At 44.5% G+C, this 25,177-nt stretch overlaps 2 protein-coding genes across 6 annotated transcripts in view; one reads left to right on the forward strand and one right to left on the reverse strand.

The window, feature by feature from the left end:
* The first annotated feature begins 562 nt into the window (after window positions 1-562).
* LOC135248155 (general transcription factor 3C polypeptide 1) lies at window positions 563-15,533 on the forward strand. Its single transcript, XM_064322450.1, has 38 exons — window positions 563-685; window positions 768-1,024; window positions 1,278-1,496; window positions 1,601-1,777; window positions 2,087-2,230; window positions 2,629-2,725; window positions 2,842-2,965; window positions 3,059-3,220; window positions 3,455-3,570; window positions 3,927-4,290; window positions 4,460-4,620; window positions 4,735-4,868; window positions 4,958-5,111; window positions 5,266-5,369; window positions 5,754-5,905; window positions 6,041-6,322; window positions 6,409-6,554; window positions 6,747-6,844; window positions 6,968-7,064; window positions 7,242-7,419; window positions 7,954-8,071; window positions 8,162-8,297; window positions 8,399-8,483; window positions 8,734-8,889; window positions 9,004-9,161; window positions 9,488-9,630; window positions 9,936-10,017; window positions 10,372-10,484; window positions 10,598-10,657; window positions 10,750-10,843; window positions 11,054-11,226; window positions 11,846-12,145; window positions 12,507-12,751; window positions 12,912-13,201; window positions 13,351-13,909; window positions 14,454-14,478; window positions 14,708-14,900; window positions 15,158-15,533. The coding sequence occupies exons 2-38, from the start codon at window positions 804-806 to the stop codon at window positions 15,380-15,382; spliced, it is 6,285 nt and encodes a 2,094-aa protein (XP_064178520.1). The 5' UTR covers window positions 563-685; window positions 768-803; the 3' UTR covers window positions 15,383-15,533.
* A 164-nt stretch (window positions 15,534-15,697) lies between these two features.
* Window positions 15,698-25,177, reverse strand: part of LOC135248156 (SEC14-like protein 5) — a 30,757-nt gene continuing 21,277 nt past the window's right edge. For 2 of the 5 annotated variants that reach the window (XM_064322451.1, XM_064322452.1), the window contains 10 exons: window positions 23,212-23,324; window positions 22,631-22,660; window positions 20,791-21,069; window positions 20,522-20,592; window positions 20,217-20,388; window positions 19,889-20,023; window positions 19,532-19,669; window positions 18,992-19,231; window positions 18,203-18,381; window positions 15,698-17,580 (listed from right to left, as the gene is read on the reverse strand). In XM_064322451.1, the coding sequence (XP_064178521.1) occupies window positions 17,475-17,580; window positions 18,203-18,381; window positions 18,992-19,231; window positions 19,532-19,669; window positions 19,889-20,023; window positions 20,217-20,388; window positions 20,522-20,592; window positions 20,791-21,069; window positions 22,631-22,660; window positions 23,212-23,324 (1,463 nt within the window). In that variant the 3' untranslated portion in view covers window positions 15,698-17,474. The remainder of the gene's footprint in view (window positions 17,581-18,202; window positions 18,382-18,991; window positions 19,232-19,531; window positions 19,670-19,888; window positions 20,024-20,216; window positions 20,389-20,521; window positions 20,593-20,790; window positions 21,070-22,630; window positions 22,661-23,211; window positions 23,325-25,177) is intronic. The other 3 variants (XM_064322453.1, XM_064322455.1, XM_064322454.1) reach the window with 3 other exon arrangements.

The raw sequence follows: 25,177 nt of genomic DNA on the forward strand, positions 1-25,177 counted from the left end.
AGCTCGAAAACAAGAGCCTTAGCTATTCAATATGGCATTGTAACTTCCCCAACAAATGTTAACCTACTTCATAAATATCCACCATGCACTGTGTAGACCAGTGTTTGTGCAATATATTTACGTACGCGTTTTGGCCGTAAATGGGCACCACTAATAAACGAAAATAAATGTCTCATAAAACTAACTTGTGACAAGACTGAAAAAAACAACTGATTCCCCTTTCAAACAGGTCAAGATACCCCATCTCTGCATAATTTGTCATTAACAATGGGCAATAAAATCCAGCCAGTTGTCACTCTCGGTAGCACCTTTCCAGTTTGGTTGCAATGTTTATCGTGCTGCTAAATTGTATTGCCATCCTCTAAGATCAGTGTCTGTTTCTTATGCATTTCGTGTCTGCAGCCAGAATTCTACATTATAAAACGGGTGTTATTATTTTAATTCAGCTTATTATCAAAGCCAAACGTCTTGCAACATTTATCAGAAAATTTGAGCTGACAGACTGATATTTATTTATATTTTTCCAGACTGACATGATGTACACGAATGCCGAAAAACACGTATGAAACGTAAAGCACAATGTCGAAGGTCAAATGTGAAGAACGTCACAAGCGTAGGGCAAGCGGTTGGAGCAAGACGTTGTTCTAAGCTAGCTACGCCAACGTTAGCTCAACATGTAACGCTAGTGTAAGGGCCTGTTTTGTACGATTTTATTCACGAACCGTTTCTACTTTAATCTGTGAAATCGGACGCTTTGTGCATTGTAGTGATTGCTCTCTGTGCAATTCCACATACGTGCGACGATGGATGCTCTCCAAATGCTTATCGATGAAGTTGCTCTGGAAGGTTTGGATGGGATAACAATCTCTTCTCTCTGGATCCGTCTTGAGGACAGAAGTCCCAAGTTCCCTCTAAAGCTAGACCTTGCTACAAAGGAGCTTCTTTGGAAATCATTGGTGTGTGATCCAGATATCGAATTATACGAATTGCCAAGGGAAAGGGCGCAACTCAAATTATTTGACCGGTAAGTCTGAGCCTGAATTCAGTGACAGCGCAGCGTTAACAAGCTCAGGTAGACAACGTTACAAAACAGGAAAACTTGCTGTCTGCAACGTGAAGTTTGCTAACCAATAGGAAGGTACTATTAGCTTTCTTGCTGGCTATTTGTTTGTGCTAGCTAGCTAACGTTAAAGTTCCTTTCTTGCAAGTCAGCTGACGTCAGATAAGTTATCCAGAGGCTTGTTATAGTGATTACCTGATATCATATGGCTTTATAGGTTTGCAGAGATCGACCCAGAAACCGGCATACAGGAGGTTCGGCGGGCAACGCCATCTCCAGACATACCGGAAGACTGTTATCCTGTCAAAGTCATTCAGGAAAACGAAGACGGGATTCAAGGATCTTGTCCGTTTTTTGAAGAACGGAAAAATATTACCAGTCAAGTCAGGACTGTTGACTTTAAACCATGCAGCTCTCTTGAAGATGCCATTGATAAGTAAGAAACCACTGCTCATCAAACACGTCAATTTATTAGCCAGTTTTTTCAAATGTATTGTGCTCTAACCATAGTCTTATTTTTCTTCATTCAACGTTATGCAGATGGGGAGAGAAGCTCGTTATGGTCGCATCTCAAAAGGTCCGTTTCAGGACTTTGATTGGATGTGAAGGGGATCCTGACCTTAAATTGTCAGACCATTCATACTGCATCTTGGAGCGACTGGGCAGGGCAAGATGGCAGGGAGAGCTCCAAAGAGATCTACACAGCAGAATCTTCAAGTACAGATACATCTTTTGTCAATGTTAACTGAATGTTATGCTTTCTTCAAATAATTTTATATATTTATTGTGAAAACAGTGCAAAGAATTCCTATCTCCTTCTTGGGTTGCTTTTAGGCAATAGTCCAGAGAGGTCATTTTTTATCCAATCTCTAATTTAATTTTTGAATCTACTTATTACTATTCATGCCAGGTCTGATATCTTGTAACCTTTGCCACTTGGAGAGCATTTAGAAAGCCAGCCAGGCTGCAGCCCTCCAGTTAAATGTATAATGTATGACGTTGTTTGTTTATATTTCAATCTGTCAGAACAGACGCTGGAAAAATGCACTACCTGAGGAAGTCTCTGGACAAGAACGGTCTGATCACCCTCCAGTCTCATGTAATCCGAATGGCAAACGGTGGCCAACAGTATTCCATCCTTATCCTCCTCAAGAGATTCCATGTGGACAGGTGAAATTGCACCTCATCTGCAGTCTGTTGATGTATCTACTGAATTTAGGCTAAACTATTACTGTAGTTATATCCATCAGCTTATGAAATATGTGGACACAAAAACATACTATACTACTACTACTATTACTACTAATAATAATGATAACAGTAATAATAATTGCCTCAGAGTTTTATAATAGCCACCGTCTGTCCTTGAACGTGGTTGATTTGATTAGTGAATGTGTCAAATGTAATGTCCGTTCAATTCTTGATATGCCATGAGAATTTTGATTTCCTTTTTTTCTGCACATCATTTATGAACACAACAATAAAAAAACAAAATGTTAGCGGAGCTCTAAAATGCAGCAGTGCGTTTATTTATTTATTTATTTATTTTATTTTTTACAATATTTTAGGAGGAGCAAGTATGACATCCTGATGGAGAAAACCTCCAACATATTGTCTGTATGCCCAAAAAATATTGGTGCGATGATCAAACTGCGAGAGCAGCTGGTAAGATGTATTTAATGTATGTGTTTAAAACTTAAGAATCTGATCAGCACCTTTGGAGGAAAAGCAGTTTTATGATGGAAATTGAAAGTCGCAGTGGCGTTCCTTCTCTTTTCCAGTGTGTGTGCGAGCGGACGTTCAAGCGTGTGTACCAGTACATGATGGCTGCCAAGCTGGTTCAGATTGTGTCTGTTCCGCTGGAGGAGCTGAACCCTAATGCAGGACCATGTAAAACCAAAAGAGGTACTGTAGCTCTCCCAGACGGCCGCCGATCCGAAACATGCTGACATGAAGTACGCACGTGCACCAATGCGCATGCATTTGTTTCTTCTGCAGGAACGGATATCATGGTGCGATGCATCAAGCTTTTGAGAGAGTATAGGAAGAAGGAGGTGGAGGATGAGGACGAAAACGATGAAGATGACTGTTATAGGAACCAGCCTAACTCAGAGGGTCCCATCAGAGAGCTAGACACACTAGTGCAAGCCTATGAAATAAGTGCGTCCAGACCCTCATGTTTACAAGCTGTGTGAAATAATAATAATAATATTAATATGATGAGAAAAAACTAACTTTGTGCATTACTGATCACAGATAAAGAAAAATAGATGTGTAATGGAAAAATGTTTTTTATAGTAATGTGCTAAATTGTGATTGGAAGTACTATTCAGGTCAACACAGAAATTATCCGTGTTCAGGTTTCTCATTAAATTTGCATCTTTTGATGGACAGTTGTAAGCAGTGGAACAAAAGGAATTTCCCAATCTGCTCTCAGAGGGCACATGAATGTGGGGAAGCTTGAAGGACGCATGATATGCCGTCATCTGGAACGAAACAACATGATCAAGGTAGGGTATATTCTGATGAACCCTCTGTGTGAACCTTTACCTGCTTTTTCTATTGATTCCTCTGAAAAGAAGTATTGTTCACATTACATTACAGGCATTTAGCAGACGCTCTTATCCAGAGTGATTTACAGAACTTTAGCATTCACATTACATCCACTTATACAGCTGGATATATACTGAAGCAATGCAGGTTAAGTACCTTGCTCAAGGGTACAATGGCAGTGTCCTACCCAGGAATCGAACCTGTGGCCTTTAGGTTGCAAGACCAGTTCCTTACCCATTATACTACACTGCCACCCTGTTGTCGGAAATGCTAGCGAGTGATTGGTTCAAAGCGGCACCTGTCTTCACCAAAGGGCTTCATGGAGGACGAGGGCCGTCAGAGAACCATCAAGTACATTAGCAAGATCTTCGTGGAGCAGAGTGACTTGAATCGCCAGTTTGTGAAGGAGAAGGCGCGGAGCGAGCAGCTGAGGACGGGCAAGACGGCAGATGTGAGCGAGGTGGAGGTGTCGCTGTCGCCGCCTGCGGAGGATGTGTCCATGGTGGAGGAAGAGCAGATGTTGTCAGAGCAGCAGCAGCAGCCTACACCAAAAGGCAGCTCATCTAAAAAACCTTCTAAAAATTCAAAACAACCTTTCAAAGAGAAGTCCTTAAAGCCAACCCCATTAAAACAAACCAAACTGGACTTTCCCATCCTGCAGTCAACACCTATTAAGCGTGAGTACACACTATAGTGTTTGGCTGGCACCCTTGTCCAATGTGCAGCAGATTGATTGCATCTAAGCATGCGTATCATCTTCGTAAGGCTGGATATATTTCACTTATGTTGGGATGTTAGCGAAGGTTTTTCTTCCTGTGTCTCACATATTTACTTTTCTCTCCACAGCATTTACTCCTAAACGAGTGCGTGGAAGCCAGACCAAGCGGGTGGTGCAGGATGTGGACCAAGGTGACACAAGTCTGGACACAACCTGCAGCCAGAGCGCACACAGCAGTAACGTTAATGACACCAGCGTGACGATCGTGGAGCAAGTCATCGGTCAAAAGGTCTTTTTAGTTTGTTTAGTTATTATTTTTGCCGTTTAATAGTTGTGACTAACCAAAGTTGCTGACTGTGCTGGCCTCTCTGAGGTTTTCACGGGAGCCCACTTCTCACCCCAGGAGTCACGGCTTCTCAAATCGGGGAAATGTTCCCAGCGAATGCCGCATTCCCATCAGACATACCGGCTGCTGAAGCGCAAGAACCTCATTATCGAAACCATCCGCAGCGTCAAACTCATCGACAGCCTGCACTCGTGAGTAACGTTCACTGTGCAGCTCGGGTGTGTGGCAACGTTTGGTTTGTATGTACGAGTCTTTGCTGACAACCGTCTCCTCTGACCAGGCTGCAGAAGATGATCGTGGAGGAGGAGAAGCAGGATGGAGTGTCTACCAGATGCTGCAAAAAATCCATCATGAGGCTGCTGAGAAGCCTCTCCAGAGAGGGAATGCTCAAACTGTTCTGCACCACCATTATACAGGATGGCATCAGCAAAAAGGTACCAGGACAGAGGCCTGAGACACAGTACCTGTACATCAACAGTATGGCTTTTATTTACCAAGGAGCTTAGCCTCAGTTCTGTGCCAACATCTCTCGACTAAGAAACAATTTGGCTTCACGTCTTTTTTTTTTTTGTTTGTTTTTTGTTTCAGGTGGAGTTTGTGGTCCATCCCTCCGTAACCCCAGATGACCCCTTGGTGAAAAGTGCCATTGAACAAATCAGATTCCGCATCTCAAGCTCCTATTCACAACAGAGGTGAGAGGAGTTTCACAAGTGATGGAAGAATGAAGCTTTATGTTTATCATTGATACACTCATTGTAAATCTGTGAAATCTTTATTATTTTTTCATTATTATTAAAATTATTATTACTATTATTTGTTTTTTATAGTTTATCCAGGTGAGTCTAATTGAGATAAAACATTTTTTTAAAAACCTTCAAAAGCACTGAAAGGCTGAGTGTTTGTAGCACACTGAAAAAGTACAATACAAAACAGTACAATTGAAAACAAGCGTGAAATGGCTCCACCTGTTATTGGGTACTTGCAGCTACAATCTGCCATCAGTAGTTTCCAACAGGTTGGAGAAGGGGCTGTGGTGGAGGCCAGAAAGTGTGACTGGGCTGCCGTCTCTCTCACAGGATGAAAGTGCCTCAGGCTAATGTGGAGGAAGAGAACCAACAAGGGGATGACACTAAGGGCAAAAAGAAGGGAGCCGGTCCCCAGAAGACGCCTGTGAGCAGAACCAAAGGAAAAGCGCAAGCCAAGGAGAAGTCCTTCAGGCCTTCTATTGGTAGTGTACTGTGTACTATGTTGGTACATTTGGTAAATCCAAATTTCTGTAGCTAGAAGAGAAAATGTTGGAAAGATTTCATTTTGAAGGGCAAGTCGCAAAATATCAAGTGATGATCTTTTTTTGTGTGTGTAGTTCCAGGCCTTGGTCGGTCCCTTGGATTTCAGCCTAAAATACCTCGCCTTAAACTGGTGCACTTATTCCTGTGGTACCTCATCTATGGCCATCCTTTGAGGAGGTCAAGTGCTGATGAAGAAGGAGAAGAGGGTAAACGGAATGAATCAGCCAATCAGAGTTCAGAATCTCAGTCGTCCAATCAGACTGAAGATAAAGCCTCCACTCCCGATCCTCATTTGTCAGGGACGGCAGGCGACAAGGACGGAGCGGTCAGCGAGACCAAAAACGATCAAATCAAAGGTAAAATGAAATGCCCGATCAGTCCTTTGAATACCATTGAATACAAATGATAAAAACTCAGGCGCCATTTTGTGTGTCTCTTTTAGTGTATGTGGACGAATTGACATGGAGAAGGTACATACCCCCAACGCCCCTGCACAGAGAATTCAGCTACGGCTGGGCCCTCACCAGCGACATGCTGCTCTCACTACCTCTCTCCGTCTTTGTCCAGATCATCCAAGTCAGCCACCAGGTGCCTGCTCTTTCACATATGTACATTCACGCACATTGGCAAAGACAAAACTTTGTCATAAAGGTGTGACTTCAAAAGTTAATTTAAAAATCAGTGTAATATATGTTTAGGATTGTATATATGTAGGATTTAGCCTCCTTGAATGCTGAATTACAGTACTGAGTTTGTAACGTGTCTGTCTGATTGAAACAGGTCGACGGTTTGGATGCATTCCTGAGTGACCCTGTGAAGCAGCACTACCTCATTAGATTTCTTCCTGGGGAGATTAAAAAGCAGCTCTTATACAAAAGGTACATGGCTTCAGATAATGCTCTTCTTTTACTTGGCTGTTTTGAATTGGTTAGTGTGCATTTGCCATTGAAAAAGAGCATTCTTTTTAATCTGTACCATGCAATGTTTTGTGTGTGTTACAGGAGGTATATATTTAGCTTTCATGAGTGTATGCAACGCTTGTGCTACATGGGACTAATGCAGTTTGGACCGATTGAAAAGTTCCAAGACAAAGATCAGGTAGATTTTCTTCTCAGTTAATTTGTGTAGATATTCAAATAAAGACATGTAAAAGGATTAAGGGATTGCAAACATAACTGTATCAGGACATTAAAGGGTACAGAATTAAGATGGATGATGTTATGCCTGGTGTCACTGTTATACTAAGTGCATTTATCATTGTATTTACCTTCTTAGATCTTTGTCTATCTGAGGAAGAAAGCCACCATTGTGGACACCACCACTTGTGAGCCCCACTATAATCTAGCTATGTCAAGCCGGCCTTTCGAACATCGCCGTTACGTTTTCGACACCCTGCAAGATGTGGAGAACTACTGGTTTGACCTGCAGTGTGTCTGCCTTAACACCCCTTTAGGTACACTCTTCTCTTTTAGTCAGTGCTGTTTCCTTCTATTTTAGTGATATTTCCTTTAATCTACCTAGCAACTGACCTTTCTGAATTTATCTGCTTATTTAAGGTCCCTGTAGTGCAGGGCTGCCCAACGCTGTTCCTGGAGATCGGTTTTGCTTCAACCCTAACAAAGCACACACCACTGAACAGCTAGAGATCTTGTTGAGGTGTTAATTAGTAGAGTCAGATGTGCCAAATTAGGGTTGAAATGAAAACCCACCAGATGGTAGATCTCCAGGAATGGGGCTGGGCAGCCCTGCTTTAGTGGAGTGTGTGAAACCTGTTTGTTTGGCACAGTTCACACGGTCCACTCGCCCAGGGTAGGCAGCCACGCTTGGCAGGGCCGGCCTAGACGCTCTCTGTGTGAGCTGTAGTGCCACCCTGTGGTCAGATCAGCGCATCAGCACATGCACATTTTCCAAGCAGTGCCCTTTCGGGCCGGTCACTGTGGAAATCATCAGAGCAGTCACTGCAGTTTGCCGTTCCCCGCGTCTCCAGGTGTGATAAGAGGCCCGCGCAGGAGGGGTCAGGCCACTGGCGCGGAGGAGGAAGAAGCGGAACCTGCGGAGCAGATGCGGCCAGACGAGAAGTACTCGCGGTTGGCGTATACGCTAAAGTGGGTGTGGCCCGCGGTCGGGGGTTTGGGGCGGAGTAGCGGGCGAGCACGGGGGCTGACGAGCGACTTTCGGGGGTGTGTCCTGAACAGGGGCAGCGCGGAGGTGACGGACGATGGGGCGATTCCCGGGGACGGTAAGGGAGCCGGAGGATTGGACTCCGCCTTCTTCAGCCACTTGAAGCGGAACTGGATCTGGATGAGCTACCTCCTCTGCAAACCTAGAACGGTCAGTACCTCAGCACGGTCCTCAATCGCAATAGCAACACTCACAAAACACACAGGTATTTTTATTTGTGTGTTCTTTATATCTCCTGTCTTCTGTTCCAGCCTGGCAGCTCTTATGACAGTAACCCTACCCTCAGACTGAACAATCTCCTGTCCAAGCACCTATTGCCTCTGTCTATGCCTAGCGGTAAGGAGCTATTCCTAATTTAAAGAATTTAAGATGTGCAGTGAAGGTTGTGAAGTGTATTTTACTAACAGTGTCAGGCGCGGATGTACGGTTTTGAACTTGCTTTGATTTTACGTGATTTTTTTTGTGAATCTCAAGCTGTGTGTGAGACATTTGTGTGAACCTTTGTAGAGCTGTGTAATATCTGTCTGTGTGTATGTGTTACAGACTGTAATGGAGGCCTACATGTCTGCTTCTCTGTTGCCCTTAGGAAGCAGAACGGACCCCCGGTTGCCAGTGATGGAGGAAAAGATCCAGGTCACCGTCGAGTCCAGCGATAGGAACTCGCGAGTTGCGGGCGGGAAGAAACAGAAGCGCAAGAAGCAGAAGAAGGAACCCGCGAAGCAGGCCAAGAAGAAGAAAAAAGGTGAGAAGTTCCGGCCTCCAAAACATTCGGGCCAAAACATGCTTTTTTTTAAAGGTTTGCATTAAACACGCAGGCAAACCGGTTAATGACACTGTCTGTCACGTGGTGCTTTAGTGGGGAACCCTCCGAAAAAACGGGCGCGCCTCCCTTTCCACGACGAAGCCGACCTGTCCGCCCTCAAGAGGATGACTCGACAGCGAGTGACTTGGACCGTGCGGGAGGACAGTCTTCTGATGCTGTGCCGTGTTGCTAGCCACTTTCTCAATCGCAAGGTGAGCCACTGTCACTGCGATCGGCTGTGTAAACTTGGATACGTGTGTGCAGTTCCTCCCAATGGCTTACCTGGTTAAGTCACTTGCTCGTCTTGTTTCTTTAATTGCTGGTCAACCTCAAACCACTCCTTTATTCACCCGATTTAAAAAAAAGTACAGGACACGCCGTGAAGCCCCTAAATAGGCTTTTTGTACTGGAGCAGTTTTTCTATATAAAAAATGCTACTGACATACAATCAGATGAAGCTGCAGTGATATTCAAGAATGGTTCGCTGAAGGGCCCCCAGCTTGACCTGCCTGTGTGTGCTTACGGTTCTGCTGTGCAGATTAAGAAGCCCTTCGTCCCCTGGCAAGTGGTGCGAGACCAGCTCCACGCTCAGTTCGAGGAATCTCTGGACAAGACGTCCCTGTCGGTGGGCCGGCGCTCGCGCTACATCATGAAGAACCCCCAGACCTTCCTCAACTTCAAGTGGGTCATGTGACTTTAGGCTCTCTTGCTGTAATCTGGCACGGTCACCTGGCTTTTTGTGAAATGCTGTACCTTTATGCGTTTGCTGGCTTTTAATTCCCCCCTTGCAAAGCTTCTTCTCAGGCAGACACACATCTGTGCAAGTGGAGCTTTATTGTTTTTAACATTTAAATTTCAGACTTCCCCCCCCCCACCCCTTTAATCACAGCACAGGAGCAACACCATCTGGTCTGATAACATCCATTTAATTCACAAACAAATCCAGTTTTAATATTTTTATCTCCGGATGTACTTTTTGCCCGTAGAATATGCCTGGCAGAGGTGTACCAAGATAAATCTCTCGTTGAGGACTTTCAGAACAGGAGCAACAACTACGAGGACTCAGAGGTAGGACTGACAAATGGTGCTTAATGGGGTTTGGGTTGCACGCGATGAATGAATGAATCTTTTTCTGACCCCATTTCTGCATAGTTTTTTTTGTGTTACTAAAGCATAACAAATACTGTTAGCCTCGAAACCCATGTGAAATGTTTACTAATCCGTAGCCTTTTGTATTAAGGGTATCATGAACCATGTTAGTCTGGAAAGACTTTGGTTTTTGTATTGTAGCCCCAGTGAATCTCTGGGGCTGAAGTCTTTTTTAAAGGTTCTCATTTGATCAGAGGGAAATGATGAGCTAGTTGTTGTTTTGTATCCTGTCTTGTAGTTGGGCATTGTTGAGAGACTAACCTCCCATTTTAGGTGTGCGCCTCTGAGTTCAAGGAGTTTGTCGCCACCCTGAGGCAGAAGTTCAGCACAGATTCAGGAGACTGTTCTTTTGAAATCCCCGACAGCAAAGAGGATCTTTTCAAAAGGTTTGTGTCTGTGTACGGGAGGGATGAGAAGGAAGTTAAAAGTTTGCTGAAGAATAGCGCAAATGTACAGTGCTTTTCTACATTAGCATTGGTGCTGTGGTGACTCTTCACAGATTCAAGGTCTATGCCATCGGAGAGGACTCTGAGGAGAACATGAAGGACACCCTCACCAGGTAATATGGCATACAGTGAAGTGCACCTTTGAGAATGGGTGCTTTCCCATTTCAGGAAGGTAGTCTTGACAAAGCCAATGTTGTAATTGCAGCGTTGAAGACATCCATTCCCTGGTGCTCAATAACTTGATCCAGAGCACCCTGGTGCTGTCCACCATACAAATGAAGAGCTGTCGCTCCTTTCAGGTAATTGACTGAAAACCTGCTGTTCTCTTATAGCTTCCCAAAATGTAACCTATAAATATGAACAGAAAATCTGGCTTCAAATATGGATGTAATTAATCACTATTTAACATCAAGAAAGTTTTCGCTGCTAAAACTATTATCTGTTTGTCCTCTCTCTCTCAAACACATACACACACACACACACCACTCACTCTCACTTTCCTGCATCAGACCTTCCATATATACAGCAGGTACAAGCAAGAGCTTCTTTACAGGGCCTTTCTGAAGTGTCAGAAGCAAGGCCTTGTGAATCGTCGCCGCGTTCACAAGATCTTTGGGCCCAAGAAGTGCCGGGCGCTGCCTTTTCTTCCCATGTCCTACCAGCTGTCTCAGACCTACTACAGGTGGGCATCGCGTACTCTGTGACCACACGTCATAAGACTTCATTACTCATTATGCCCAAATAACTGTGTATTTATACTTTTAACTTACTAGGTATAATTGTTTTTGTATGGCATCAAGTAAATATTTCGAGGTTAGAAAGACAACATAGGTTAAATATATAATGTTGTCCAACCCTTTGCACTGACTTGAAGGTTCCAGACTTTCTTTCTTGTTCCAAAGTGAAGTCTTTTGTTTGAGGCATAGGACACAAATAAACCATTATCTAAATTCAGGATGAAAATCTTTTTTTCTATTACTGTATATTAGAGCTGCCCATTCCTGTTCCTGAAAATCTACCGTCCTGTAGGTTTTCACTCCAACCGTGCCAAATCAGGGTGAAATGGAAACCTACAGGATGGTAAATCAGGGTGAAATGGAAACCTACAGGATGGTAGATCTCCAGGAACAAGACCTGGGCAGCCCTGCTGTATATGGTCAAAGACTGGCAGCATTTTTAAAGAAACGGAAGGGTGTAGATGTGGGAGGGTAGTCTCTAAGGACTGAGGCAAGTGGTCCAAAGGAATGTCTGACCAGCTGTTGTCTCGTTCCCTCCTCTGTCCCTGACCCCGCCCTGCCCAGGTGCTTCACCTGGCGCATCCCTAACACCATCTGCACCGAGGCCTTCGAGTTCCTGGAAACCCTGCGGAGCTGCGGGAAGGATGACCGGCCCAACAAGTTCGTATTTCAGAACCAGGAGACGAGCGAGACCGAGCCAGAGCCTGAGTCGGACATGGTCCTGTTCCCCCTGGACGGCAGTGGTGGCGCCTGCGTGATCTGCATGAGCCTGATGGTGCTGGGCCTGCTGTCCGTGGAGCTGACCATCCCTGACCAGATCGTGGTGGTGGACAGCACCTTGGTGGAGAACGAGTTAATAAAGAGGTAACTGGGGACATGCGCTCGTCCCAGCACTGCATGAATATTTAATCAGCTTTAACTGGTTTTCAATACAATTGTATCATAAATTAAGTCCATAAATTCTAAATGCAAATATATATGACATAATGCATGTCTAATCCTGCGTGCTTCTATACAGGCCTTAGTTTAGGAATTGTCAGTGGCAATGTTCTCACTCTGCACCCATGTAGTGAGCTCTGCAGCTGAAGTCTGTGCTCTTGATGTGTGCCTTTCCTAACTGGGCCAGTCAGGAACCTGTGGTTCTTCCTTTGAACGGGAGTCCTATGTAAAAGTCTTGATCAGGTGTGCCTCATGCTGGTCGAGAAACGTTGCTTTTCTGTCTCAGTGCCGGAAAGGACGTGGCAGAAGATGACGAGGACGACGACATGGAGGAGGGCGAAGGGAAGAAGAAGTTTGAGGTGAATCCCCGTCAGGCCTCCCGCACCAACTACCTGCTGATGCGGGGCCTCTCCGTCCCGGGAATCGTCAGCATGCGCAACCTCAACACCTGTGACAACGTGGTGGTCAACTCCTGCACCATGAGGGTGAAGCTTCGCAACACCCCTGCCCACGCCCTCTTCAGCTCTGACTGTGAGTCCCGCTCTTCTGTGCAGCCCACCCCGAGGCCTCTTCCTTGCGGTGTCGTCATCACGCTCATGTATTGAAACGCCTCCCGCAGGTTGCTCGGTCGGTATGAGTCGGTGGGAAGGACTGAGTCCCGTTTCTGTCTCGTGTTTTGTCGTTGCCGCAGGGGACGGCAGCCTCATAGATGGCGGGTTGCAGGGGGAGGCCTGCTTGCCCAAGCTTTTCACCTACCTAATGAGGCGCTCCGGCGACTCCGGCGCCTCGGAGAGCTTCAGCGACCGCTGCGTCAACGCGTACGGCTACAGCGCCGAGGACCTGCGGGCCGCGCTCGACATCCGCGCCGCCCTGGAAGCCGCCGGGTCCTTCGGCTGCGACAGGCTGGAGCTCAGCCGCAGCTTCTCCGCCCTCGAGGAGGCGCGGGACGGCAGGACCAGAACATTCCATCAGTACCTGCAGGTGAGGGCTGCTGAAGTCTGTATTTCTCTTACGTTTGATGGATACTGGGCTATTGTCAGAAGTCTTTTGGAATCATAGGTTTCCAGGACTGTCAGTTTGTAGCTTTGATCATGTTCAACCGCTTGCTTCAACGTTGTATTCTTGCACAGGACCTAGTGAACCTGGAGGAGATGCTGGTTGTCGGAGGGAAAACTGTGCGCGTGGTGGCTGTGAAATATGCCGACCCCTGGCTAGTGCACACCCAAACTGCCGAGAGGCAGCCTAGCAGGAGCAAGGACCCCTCCTCACAAAAGCTGACGCCCAGGAAGAGGACCCGGCCACAGGGGGGGGAAGAGCAGCCGGCGCCCCCGAGGAAAAGGCCCGCCTTGGAAACGGAGAAGGAATCGGCTTCCGGAAAAAAGAGGCGTCTCAGTGAAGAGGCGGAGCCAGCGAGCGCTCATGCACCCAAGGGAATGGAATTCTCCGAACAGTCAGCAGGGCCGGATGCAGATGCAGGGCCGGATGCAGATGCGGGGCCCGACGCAGATGCGGGGCCCAACACAGATGCGGGGCACGGGGCCCAAATGGAGGATACCGCTAAAGGAGAGGCCCCAACTTGGGAGGGAGGAGAGGGGCCGGACGAAGCGTCACCCCTACCGCCATCTCCCGTCGGTGATCCTCCTGCTCAGTCCAGTGAGAGCACGGATGCAGAGCACACTCAGACTAAAGGTACGTGCTTTCTCCAGGTGTGTACAGTGCTGGATTCAAATAGGACATTTATGCTAGCGTTTTATCATTGGTGTGATGCTGCTGCTTATTTCTTCCAGCCCCCCAGTGGTGGAATAAGCTCCTGTAATGTTACAGTCGTATCTTTTGTCTCAGACTGAGAACACGCCTGCTTATATGGCTGACCTAATGCTGAATGTTTATCATGGCTTTACTAGCCTCCCGTGTGTTTCATCTAAAATCATGTCCTCAAACCCATTCGCTACTTAACGCACGACACTCTCTCCCTATTGCATCTATTATAGCTCTTACTTTAACTATGTCTTAGCTGTATGTAGTGACTATTTCTAAGTTATGTATTGATAGCAATGATTGGTTGCAACCCTAATGATTTGGTTGTCCAAACCTTTTCTGCATGCACTTATGTTCAGTAAGTCGCTGCTAATTCTGCTAATTGCCAAAATTTAAATAAATTTTCACTCCCTCCCAGTTGTTCCCACTTTGTAACCAGATGTTCACTCTGTTTTTTTTATTTTTATTTTTGCAGATGGAAATGACAGCCATGTTGAAAGGTAAACATTCCAGTTGTCATTTCATATCACCAATGACATTATTTACCAGCAGAGAAAACCAAATGCATGAGCAAAATATTCCCCCTGGCCTTCACCCTATATGTACACATGAGCACAATAGTGCATCCTCCTTGCTCTGGGGGCACCTTGTTCCAGATGGTATGTGCTCCTGGGTGTTGTCGCCCTGCTGCTTGTCACCTCAGCTGTCGGCTCTCCCCTGTCCCCGCAGTGCGTTCGACAAGGTGAGCTTCATCAGCCGGCCCTGGCGCATCGTGGACGGGAGCCTGAACAAGCCCGTGTGCAAGGGCATGCTGGAGTCGCTGCTCTCGCACATCATGTCCAAGCCGGGCCTCCCCGAGTCGGCACTGGTGGAGCACTACCGAGGCGTCCTGCAGCCCGTGGTCCTTCTGGACCTTCTGCAGGTGAGCCTTCCTCAGCTCTCTTCTGCCAGCTTTCTCACTGGCCAATCAGAGCACGAGGAGACGGTTCCTGTGGGGGCTTATGATAACTTCTTAAGATGATTGATTTCTCTCTTGGCTTGTCTGTTCTCAGCAGACTGATTGATTGTTTTAAATTTTTTTTGACTACATGACTTAGGCCTTCAGTGTGGGGCCTTGTGTAGAGGCTGTCTGGTCTCATTTTCTTAAGACTTGAGGACTAAAAGCGTGCCTTTCCCCAGGGTCTGGAGGAGATGGGGTGCGTGCGGAAGAGGTACATGATGGGACGGCCCCGGGCGTCCCTCTTCTCTCCCGCGCGTGCGGCCGAGGTGAAGGATGAAGGGGTGAAGCTCAGAGACAACGCCACCGCGTTCTACGAGCCCGAGGTGGACTGCTGCCTGAGGCTCAGCAAGGTCTTCCCTCACGAGGCCAACTGGAACAAGTGGGTCCCCTTCATACACTCCTGAGAACAGGACCACCACCAGGCCAAAACGTGCGCTTTTCTCATTCCGTTTGAAATTCCACAGACTAATTGTATTTCCTTTGGTATGTTCTTGTACGACTATGTGTGTCATTCTCAGAATCTTAATCCCAATAAACAGGTAATTAAAGCTTAAATCCTGAGGTGTTGAATGTCGTAAAATATAATTTACTGTGTCCCATTTTTCTCTATTATTTTTAATTATGAATTAGAATATCATGCTAACCGAGGACACTTCAGCATCATCCTACCGCTCTGTTATATTTGAAGATATGACGCCAAACAAAGCAAAACACCAGGCTTTCTTTGCAGTTGTTTATTTTACAGTAATAACATGGACATTTGCCATCCAGTTACATGAATATAGTTCATCTTCCTTTCATAAAATTACTTTTTTAGTTTAAAATGCAGTTTGTAGTAGCTACAGTATAAACTGTGAATGCAATATTAATGGCTTTCAATTTTTCTATGGATATTATTTTAAAAATATAGTTGTTCTCCCAAGACAGTATATAATTTTTAAAATGAATAACTACGTACTGTCACTTCTGCCAGTTACCCTGTCAACAGTGGAAATAATCACATTTACAGTCTTCATATTAACTTTAGAAAACTCCCTGTATTCATCTTCAACTTTCTTCCATTTTAAAATGTGTAAATAGTTTTGTGAAAAGAGCCTTAAAAATTAAGCAAAATATTTACCCTCAAATGTGCTTTTTTTGTTTTCTAGTTTCTCAGTATTATCTGAATTCTTTCAATAAAATCTAAATCCCTCTATTTGGTAAGAGGCTCATTCTAATTAATGGCTGTTTTAACTTCAAATCAAAATGGAGTTTTAAGGCAGTAAATAATTAAAGCCTCTTGGCTCAGAAGTTGACTTTACATCAGTGCATCGACTGTGCTTCCTCAGTATTGCTGATATAAAAAGCCCTTGAGTAATCAAAAGGTCCTTAGTCTTGAAGCTTCCCTTTCAGTCACATTCTATTCTCCTGAACACTACAGCATTAAAACAAATATGGCTTTGAATTACACAGAAAATTGAAATCTATTTACAGATTATAGCCCTGTGCTAGTTAAGGTTGCACAGTTTGGGATGCTGTGCTATGCAGGTTTCAGTGTTGTGTCCCACAGAGTTCCTGCAGTTTCTCTAGGACATGCACTTAAGAACAGAACTGCGCCGAGAACATGCCGGAACACGATGCCTGTGCTTTTTCGAAAGGAGCCAGGCTCTTCAGTTTCGTTTTAAAACAAATGAAACGTGGAAATGGGAGGTCTTAGCAGCAACTACAGGAGGACTATAGTGGTCACCCATGCACATCACCTCTATTGCATTGTTAGATGGACATATGAACCGAGAGTTAATTAGTATAGGCATCAGAGAACGTTTCAGTTGCATGAAAATTGCTCTTGCGGTGGCCCTATTCGCAGTGGCCATATTTGTTAAGCCCATAGAAAAATATGTACAGCAATCGCTGCAGCTGAATGCACATTATAATCAAGACACAGTACCTTTTCTCTGTCCTCTTTGAGGTGAGAAATGTATGCCTTATTTTTCTACGTTATCTTCAAACATTTAAAAAACATTGTAGCTCAAATGCATACTTACAATACCTGGACTGTTCATAGTAGCATACGGTTTTCCACTTGTGGTTATCTAGCCCTTCTTATATGTTTTGTTGATATCTGTAGGAGTATGTATGCATATATAAGGTGTCAATATTATGTACTGTGCCCAGTGAAGGTTCCGATATAGGACCTATGTAAAACCTTCATATACACTACTTAATCAAATTCTTACGTCAATGACATAGAATGTCATAGGCTATGCTAAATTTCCATCTATCAAATATTCCATTTCCATTACATTCTGATTCATATTGATGGAGAAAGATATTTCATAACTGTGCTAATGATGTAATGTAATTATGAAGGACACTTTACAGAAAATGCTAGTGAAAGTTGTTGGTTTGGGTGGATTTCTGTATGCGGTCTGTGTATCGGTCTGTCTGATTGAATATCTTGAATATTTGTTTGTGCCCATTGTGGCTCATAGTGAAGCTGCCCCAGGTCCTGAGGGACTATCTGGAGATGAGGGAGCTGCTCTGTGATTGGCTGGAGGATGTGGTTCCAGCGCTTAGTTGAGAGAAACCGCTGTGACAGGACTCCAGGCTCGTCATGGAACCCCTGCGTGACACACAAACGCACAGAGCTCAACCACAGGCACTTTCTCAGATCTGTCCTCAACAAAGTCAAAGCAGTGTAGTATTTGTGACTAAAGGGTTTTAAGTTACAAACTCTTGGTAGTCCTAGATGCCAGTCCATTCTCATGTGAAAGAACCTTCGCAATGCCTGGACACCAGAAGATTCCTAATATTCCTTAATAGCAGACAATTAATATTTACTGCCACTGCTAAAATAAAAAGTGCTTCTTTATAGCCAGATAATGCTATACTAAGTGTAAACCAGTGAATACCAGTATGCACAGAGCTAGAATCACTTTGCATGGAATTTCATAATTATAACATGTAATTTTTTCCCCAAAACAGTAATACACCTGCAATACAACAGCAATGTACTTATTTTGGAATCAAAAATTTATAGTGGCAGGTAAATACTTGCTCAGAATCATATTTAATCTTTCATCAATATCAATGATACTGAAAATAATAATGTGCACAGACAAGTATAGTCTTAATAGTACTGCTTCAACTAGCAAACATCATCTAAAGTATGTTCTAATTTCAGCAAGGAATGCATAAAATGGCTGAAAGCTGTGTAGGACTAGATGGGTCACGGAAGGCCCTACCTAAAGTCCTCGGAGGCCAGCACCTCGGTGTAGTACATGACCTTGCACTTGTGGGAGGAGACTTGCAGTGAGGCCAGCACGTCATCCACACGGGGCAGGGCGGTGCCAGAGTTGGAGACGTGACCCGTCACCTTCCACTGCAGGATGTACAGGCCGGGCCAGCGGGTAATGTGAGAGCCCTGTGGAGAGCAGACAGGTCCACGCTGTAACTGTCATACTCACTAATGCTGTCACTTCCTCACTACCACATCCATATCAATGACTTCATAGCTCTAGCTAGCTATCAGTTGTTCTTTTAGATCACATATTCATAAGAACAGTCTAAAAACATAACATAATTTACCTAAACTAATATTTCTACTTCTGACCCCAAGTGTACACATTCAGTGGTCACTTTATTTGGTACACCTGATCGCTAACGCAAATTGCCTGCTCCTCCAAACAGGGAATCATGTGGCTGCTACTGAAAATGTAAAGCTTACAGACATGATGGAGAGGTTTAGTTGTTCAATTAAACATCAGAATGGGCAAGATGCGTGGTCTAAGCAATTCTGACTATGGTATGAGTATTGTTGCCAGATGTAATGGTTCTAGCATCTCAGAAACAGCTGCCCTCCTGTGAGTTTCATGCACTACAGTCTCTAGAGTTTACCTAGAGTGGAGCGCTAAACTAAAAACATCCAGTGAGCAGCAGTTCTGTGGGCGGAAACACCTTATTAGTGAGAGGTCAAAGGAGAACTGACAAACTCGTTCAAGGCCACATATGCTGAAATAACTGTTTATACAGACCTGGATGCTCTCTCCCTCTCGGCACATTAGGGGAGACTCCACCATGCTGTAGTCCACGCCCAGCACCCAGCTCCTCTCTATAAGCTGGACGTTATTGACTCCGGGCGCTGAGGTTGCCGGATCTTTCTTGGCCGTCTGTGGGGACCTTTTGGAGTGGAAGATGTTGAACACCAAGTCTCCTTTCAGGATATCAAAGTCCCAGGTGATGACAGAGGAGCCCTCCAGGATCTCAATGACAATCTTGTAGGGATCAAAACCATTGTTAATCATTATGCTGTTGCTTCAGTGCATTTTTTGAACATTGCATTACAGCATGAGCATTGCAAAGTGTTTTGCGGGGGCTTGAATGTTCCTTTAGGCAGTGACATCAGACACTTGATAATGATTATATTCTGCCAGAATAATTGCTGTGAAGGTCTTTCATAACAGGGTATGTGAATTGTCAAGTGCCAGATGGATTGCATAACTCAACAGTCCCTTAAAACAGTAAATGGAGGCGCAATTATACAGCTCTGCATCGTTGCTTGATGTGCTTATTACCTCATGGGGAGCTCCTTTAAAGACATGAGCTGATTGGTAGATGGTCTCTGTCCATAGTTTGATATGATCGGAATTTTCCAAGTCTTCCTCAGTTTGATAGAGGGATTTTGGAACCAGGCCACCCTCTGGGACATTGCACTGAAAAGTACAGCCCAGTCAGCAAGGCCAAACAAGCACACCTTTCATACATTATTACACTAAGCTCCCTTCTGTTGCTTAACAGCGTGAAAAACAATAAATTGTCCAGGAAAGGTCAAAGTGTTAATAATTTCCTGTAGACCAAACAGCAGTAACCCAAAAGGTGAAAAAATATCGTCCTTTCTATTTTTATAAATGTGATAAAGTAAAGTAGCTTACCAGACAATCTCCCCCGAGAAAGTCAGGGATAATCTCTTTGTCAATGTAATCTACGAGTCCTCCCACTCCCTGATAATTGTTGCCGCTGTAGACGAGGAATTTCTGCCGCGTGTTATCATTTATGAATGGACTGACCTAGACAGACAGGACAGAGGCAGCGTGTTTAGTTCAATTTTGTACCAGCCGCAGAACTCTCCAAATGACCCATTTTATTACAGATAATAATTCTTTCATATATCTGGATTTGTTCAAGTCACAAGCAGCGCTAATCAGCAGTGCTAATACATCAGCGTTTGTAACACGTTGAAGACGCAGGTGCCATACGCACCAGAGTCCAGAGCACAGGGAAGACGCGTGGGGCTCGCACTATCAGCAGCCTGCCCAGAGTCTCGGGGTAGTTGGCCTCCACCACCTCGATGATTCGCAGGAGGGCCTTCACCCCTGGCCTCCACAGGTGCCTCATGTTCAAGCCCTCGAGGTCCACCAGGCACGTCCAAGACCTGGTGGGAAAACACAAGCCATCAAACGTCCGACTGCGTGAAGTCAGCAACTTCAAACTTGGAATCGCTTCGTCACGAAAAGCAAAATGTAAGTATTTGGGGAATTGGAAAATGATCATGAGGGGGTACTGACGTGATGGGTCTTCCAAATATCTTGGTGTTCTCTTCGCATCTTTTTTGCCCCTCCTCATTAATAGACAAAACCTACCAAAAATAAAAAATCAAGGAAATACACATTTTTGCACTGATTTTCATTGTTTATGTTCACAAATGCAAGATTTCAGTTCCAGGCAGAACTCAATTGACCAAACTCTGTTAACAACAAATAACATAACGACATGATGTTGATCCAGTCTCCTTGTCTCTGAGGCCCCAGGACATGGGCTGTGGCGGAGTACCCACGTGTCTGAGCAGGGCCTCCTCTCCCAGCGCCTTCACCAGGCCCTTGGTGTCCATCTGGCCCAGGCGCAGGATGTAGAGCGGCCGCCCGTTTCTGTCGTGGAAGTGCCAGCCGCCGGCGTAGTACTCCTCCAGGAAGGCGGGCGGCCTCCACGTCTCCAGGATGTAGTCCACCTGGTACTGCTTCCTCCAGGTGAGCGACTGGCACAGCATCTCCCGCGCCTTGTCCATGTTGAAGTCCCGAGCGCGCAGGAAGCGCAGGATGTGCTCGTCCTTAGGGATCTGACGGAAGGGGGAAAGAGGGGGGTGTACAGTGCGCGGATACCCAAAGCGCCCAGGACCGATCCAGAAAACCAATGAGAGAAATCACCGCAAACATTAGTAGCCATGTAAAATACAGGTTTTATGAATGAGTGCCGTGTCATGTTGTAAACAGTGGCTTGTTTTCAACATGTCGCTCTTATTACTGATAGATGTCTGTGGTCATGCAAGTAAATCAAAGCAAAAGGTCTAGGGAAAGGTCGTTACTGAGAGGCAGGAAGCTAATGTGCAGAAAGTTGTAGGTTATTTTGAAAACGCTAACACCATTCTCATGTCTCTTCATGCAAACAGCAGCGATTGTATATTGAAAGGCATTCTGCAGGGGACTGGCTGTGCCTCTGGTAAAACCCTGATATTGTATCCTTGATTCTGATGTTAGGCTAGCAAGTTTTATGCAGTGAAATGCTTCTGATTGATAATGTTACTTGGAATGCATTTGATCTGTTTTATGTGATTGAAAGCTGCAAAATTGGCTATAAATAAAGCATGGTGGGACTTCCAAAAATGAAAAAGAAGTGACTATGAATTAAGCAATTTTTGGAAATTTCTATGTTTTTATATCTGTAGCAATAGCCTGTGCTTCTTTTAAATGCACTGTGAGAATGGTGCATTTAAATATCAGGAAGGAGTCCTTTAGGAACTGGCAGCCTGGATTAATGCAGATGTGATGAACTGCTAGCCATGGAAACCAGCTGGCTCAAGCTCTTTGGTGAGATTGGACTGATTCCAAAGAAGAAACGTATCGCTGGCTATTGCTATAGTGAGAACATATAAATATCCTTAGATTTAGCTGTGGAAATAGAATCTGCAAGGAGGTACTTTTTTCACTGAAAGGAAATGAATATTATCTACGGCTTACCTACACTTAATGTGCCCCCTCGACAGTAAAGAATAGCCTTGTCCGCTGCACTCACAACCAATGGTATCCTCTTTCTTTTCTCCAGTAACAGGATAACCATTTGTACATTTTCATTACTCCCTGCACATCCAATTTTGGCTCTAACACTTGGCTCCTGCTTTCACACATTATTTAATTATGGAAATCAATAGGATTGTGGTAAAATGCAGTATGTACTGTATGTAACTGCAGATGTACCGTTCCGCTACTGTCTCTCAATCCTGTTACAGCTTGAGACAAAATCCCACAATTTCACAAATACTCCCTAAAAAACAGTTATCATTCTTGACATTATTTTTTCACCGTGTCATCATATATGAAATTCAAACCCTGTCCCATGGTTTGTGACTAGTAATTACATACTGATGTTAATAATATTCAGAGGCAGGAATAATACAACTCAAATAAAAGATGTTTTGAATGCTGCCAAGCTTACAGTAACCCTGAGCCACTATGTCATTATGCAAATTAGGAACAACAGAGCTTATGTGTGCCTCACAGCATTGCCTACACCGATTATACACACATGGTAAGCTCTGGTCCTGGTGATTTGTCTGCTAGTGGTTCCTCCTCAGATCTATACAGGTTATCCACATGTCTCACGCAGCATGCATTACTCTTTACCTTCTCTGCTTTCCATTCACCAGCTTCTGACTACAGAAAAGAGAAATTGTTTTCATAGAGTTAAGCCACTAATACTAATACAGCTCCTATTGCCTGAAAAGGCAAAGATATTACATTCTTCAGTTCAGTCACTCCCTCTGAACTTTCACATGTTGAAGTTGGTTATCAGGGTATTAGTCCATGCATATGGAGAGGACAGCTCACTTCAGGGTGTTTTTAAAGCTATGTTAAGCATCCCTGGGTATGACAAGGATTTAACATTTAACTGAACGAAATAATGGTTAGAGGGAAACTTACATATTTAAATGCAACCGAATGTGCACTTATTGTAAGTTGCTGTTAGCACTAAATGCATAATGTGGAGTGATGATTAAAGCATACACATTGTCTACGCCCACACAAAGGTACATTGTTTGTTGTTTTCACACACAGAACGCACCTTATAATGGCTGTGGGCATTTTGGACTAGTCACATAAATTTGCTTTTCAGTACACGTAATAGAAATGTAAGTTCTGACGAAAAGGATAAACGTAGTTGTGAAGATATGTTTCAATTCAGACCTGAAACTGGAAGGACATACCTTTCCCTTGTGTGTCTCCTGCAGCCACTGCCTCAGTTGAATCAGACAGCTCTCCTGCATTGGTGTCAGTTGTCCAAGGTAGCGCTCAATGTAATCGGCATCTAACTTGTCTGCTAAAAGATTGCAACAACAAACTACAGTCACTTATCTCTTCAAATCAAATCACGTCTCTCACCTTTGTACAGTCACGTGAGTCACAATAGTAGTGCTCTGTTTGGAAGACACGCTATTTTTTTTTTCTGGGTGATCCGCTGGAGTTCATTTGTGAGGTACCTTTTCCTCGCTGTGACCTTCTGATAACGTACGACAGGATCGGAAGATTACAGCCAAAACGTGGGGGTCACAGTGAGGGAATGGCACCTCACCAGCAGGCACCCCTGTCGGAGTGTATCATTTTCATATATCCTCTTCTCAGCAGACAGTGTACTTTGACCGCTGGAATGGGCTGGAGTGTGATGTTTTGCTGTAACGCACTCTTGTCCAATAGTATATTGATTTTTTTGGCTGAGTGTAGGGAAAAACAGGGTTACTGTTACACTGATCTTATAGCATGAGATACGGGATCTCAACCTGCTTCTGATTGGAAAGCAAGTGGAAGAGTTACAGTTAACACTGTTATGTGCAGATAAACACAACCACATACGCAAAACAAACTAAACAGCCAGACATACTCAGGAACACAATACAAATAACAGATACACTGAGGAACACATTATCATATCAAATCACATGGATGAACACCGGGAGACGCAGAGGCATTACAAGACACAGCGATGCTGGTAATTCAGCGTTCTGCAGTGTGATTTCATTTCTCATTACAGTGCAGACTGAAGCAGTGTCTGGATTATACAGTTCTCCAGCAGACTGTTCAATTTCAACACAGATCCGAGTGGTTGTCACAACACCTCTGCTCTTGTAGATCTTGGGAAAAACAGAGAGTGACTTGGCACAGAAGCTGTGGAGGAAGTGCATTTGATGGAAATTATGTGAAACTCTCACTTAGGTCTGTCCTAATTTCCTCTTGCTACTGGTATTATTGTTGATGTTAGTAACATAGTTGTGTTTTAAGTCTCTGCCCCCTTCAAAGATTTGTCCTCTGAAGTTAAAACTGCTGTTTCAGCACATCTGTGTACTTGGAGAAAGCCGCTCCCTATCTGCCTAATAAATAGCAGCATGCACTGAGCTTACATAACCTGAGAATGTAGGTCTCGGTCCGGCTCCCAGCGTCCTCTGTCTGTCATCAGCAGCAGCTGTCAACGGCTCTGTGGTCAATGTCAGTGAGAGGCCTGAAGACCAGTTATTCCGCAAGGCCCTGTGCTGTGGGATTGCCCAATGACCAATGAGACCATCGTCCCTGCAGTTTTCCTAGTTTTCGTTCTGTTAACACTCCGGTTTTCATATAATCATCACCCAGTAATGACTTTAAGTGTATGTATAAGGTAAAGGTCATAGTCACATGACCCACTATATGAACTGCACAATAAATTAAACAAATATAGTTTGAATCAATTTTAAATCACACGGCAATTTCTGTTTAAATAATACCGCCATGCTGATGAGCCTGTTGTAGAGTAGGCCTTGTGAGTCATACACAAAGACTGTTCCTGCCTTGTGCATAGTGAAAGTAATACAGTATGGAAGACTGATGACAATCATTGAGCGCAGCTTCACATGAAATGAAGGTTTCAAACTGGACATACCGTGTAGTTTTTAAGTATTTAGACAGTGACACAATTTTTTTTTTGTTATTTTGGCGAAATTATGCAGCACCTTGGATTTCAAATGAAAAAATACTGCTTTCCAGCTAAATGGATGTATAAGTTGGTATCCTTGGTAATCTAGCACACATCCGGTACAGAATTGAATGAAAGGATACAGTTCTATTGTGGGTTGGTGGGTTAGTGGAGAAATACTGACAGTTTTTTGTGGGGGGGGGAGTGATTCCTGCTGAGCCTGATAAGGTCCT

The sequence above is a fragment of the Anguilla rostrata genome, chromosome 2 (assembly GCF_018555375.3).
Source record: "Anguilla rostrata isolate EN2019 chromosome 2, ASM1855537v3, whole genome shotgun sequence".
NCBI lineage: Eukaryota > Metazoa > Chordata > Actinopteri > Anguilliformes > Anguillidae > Anguilla > Anguilla rostrata.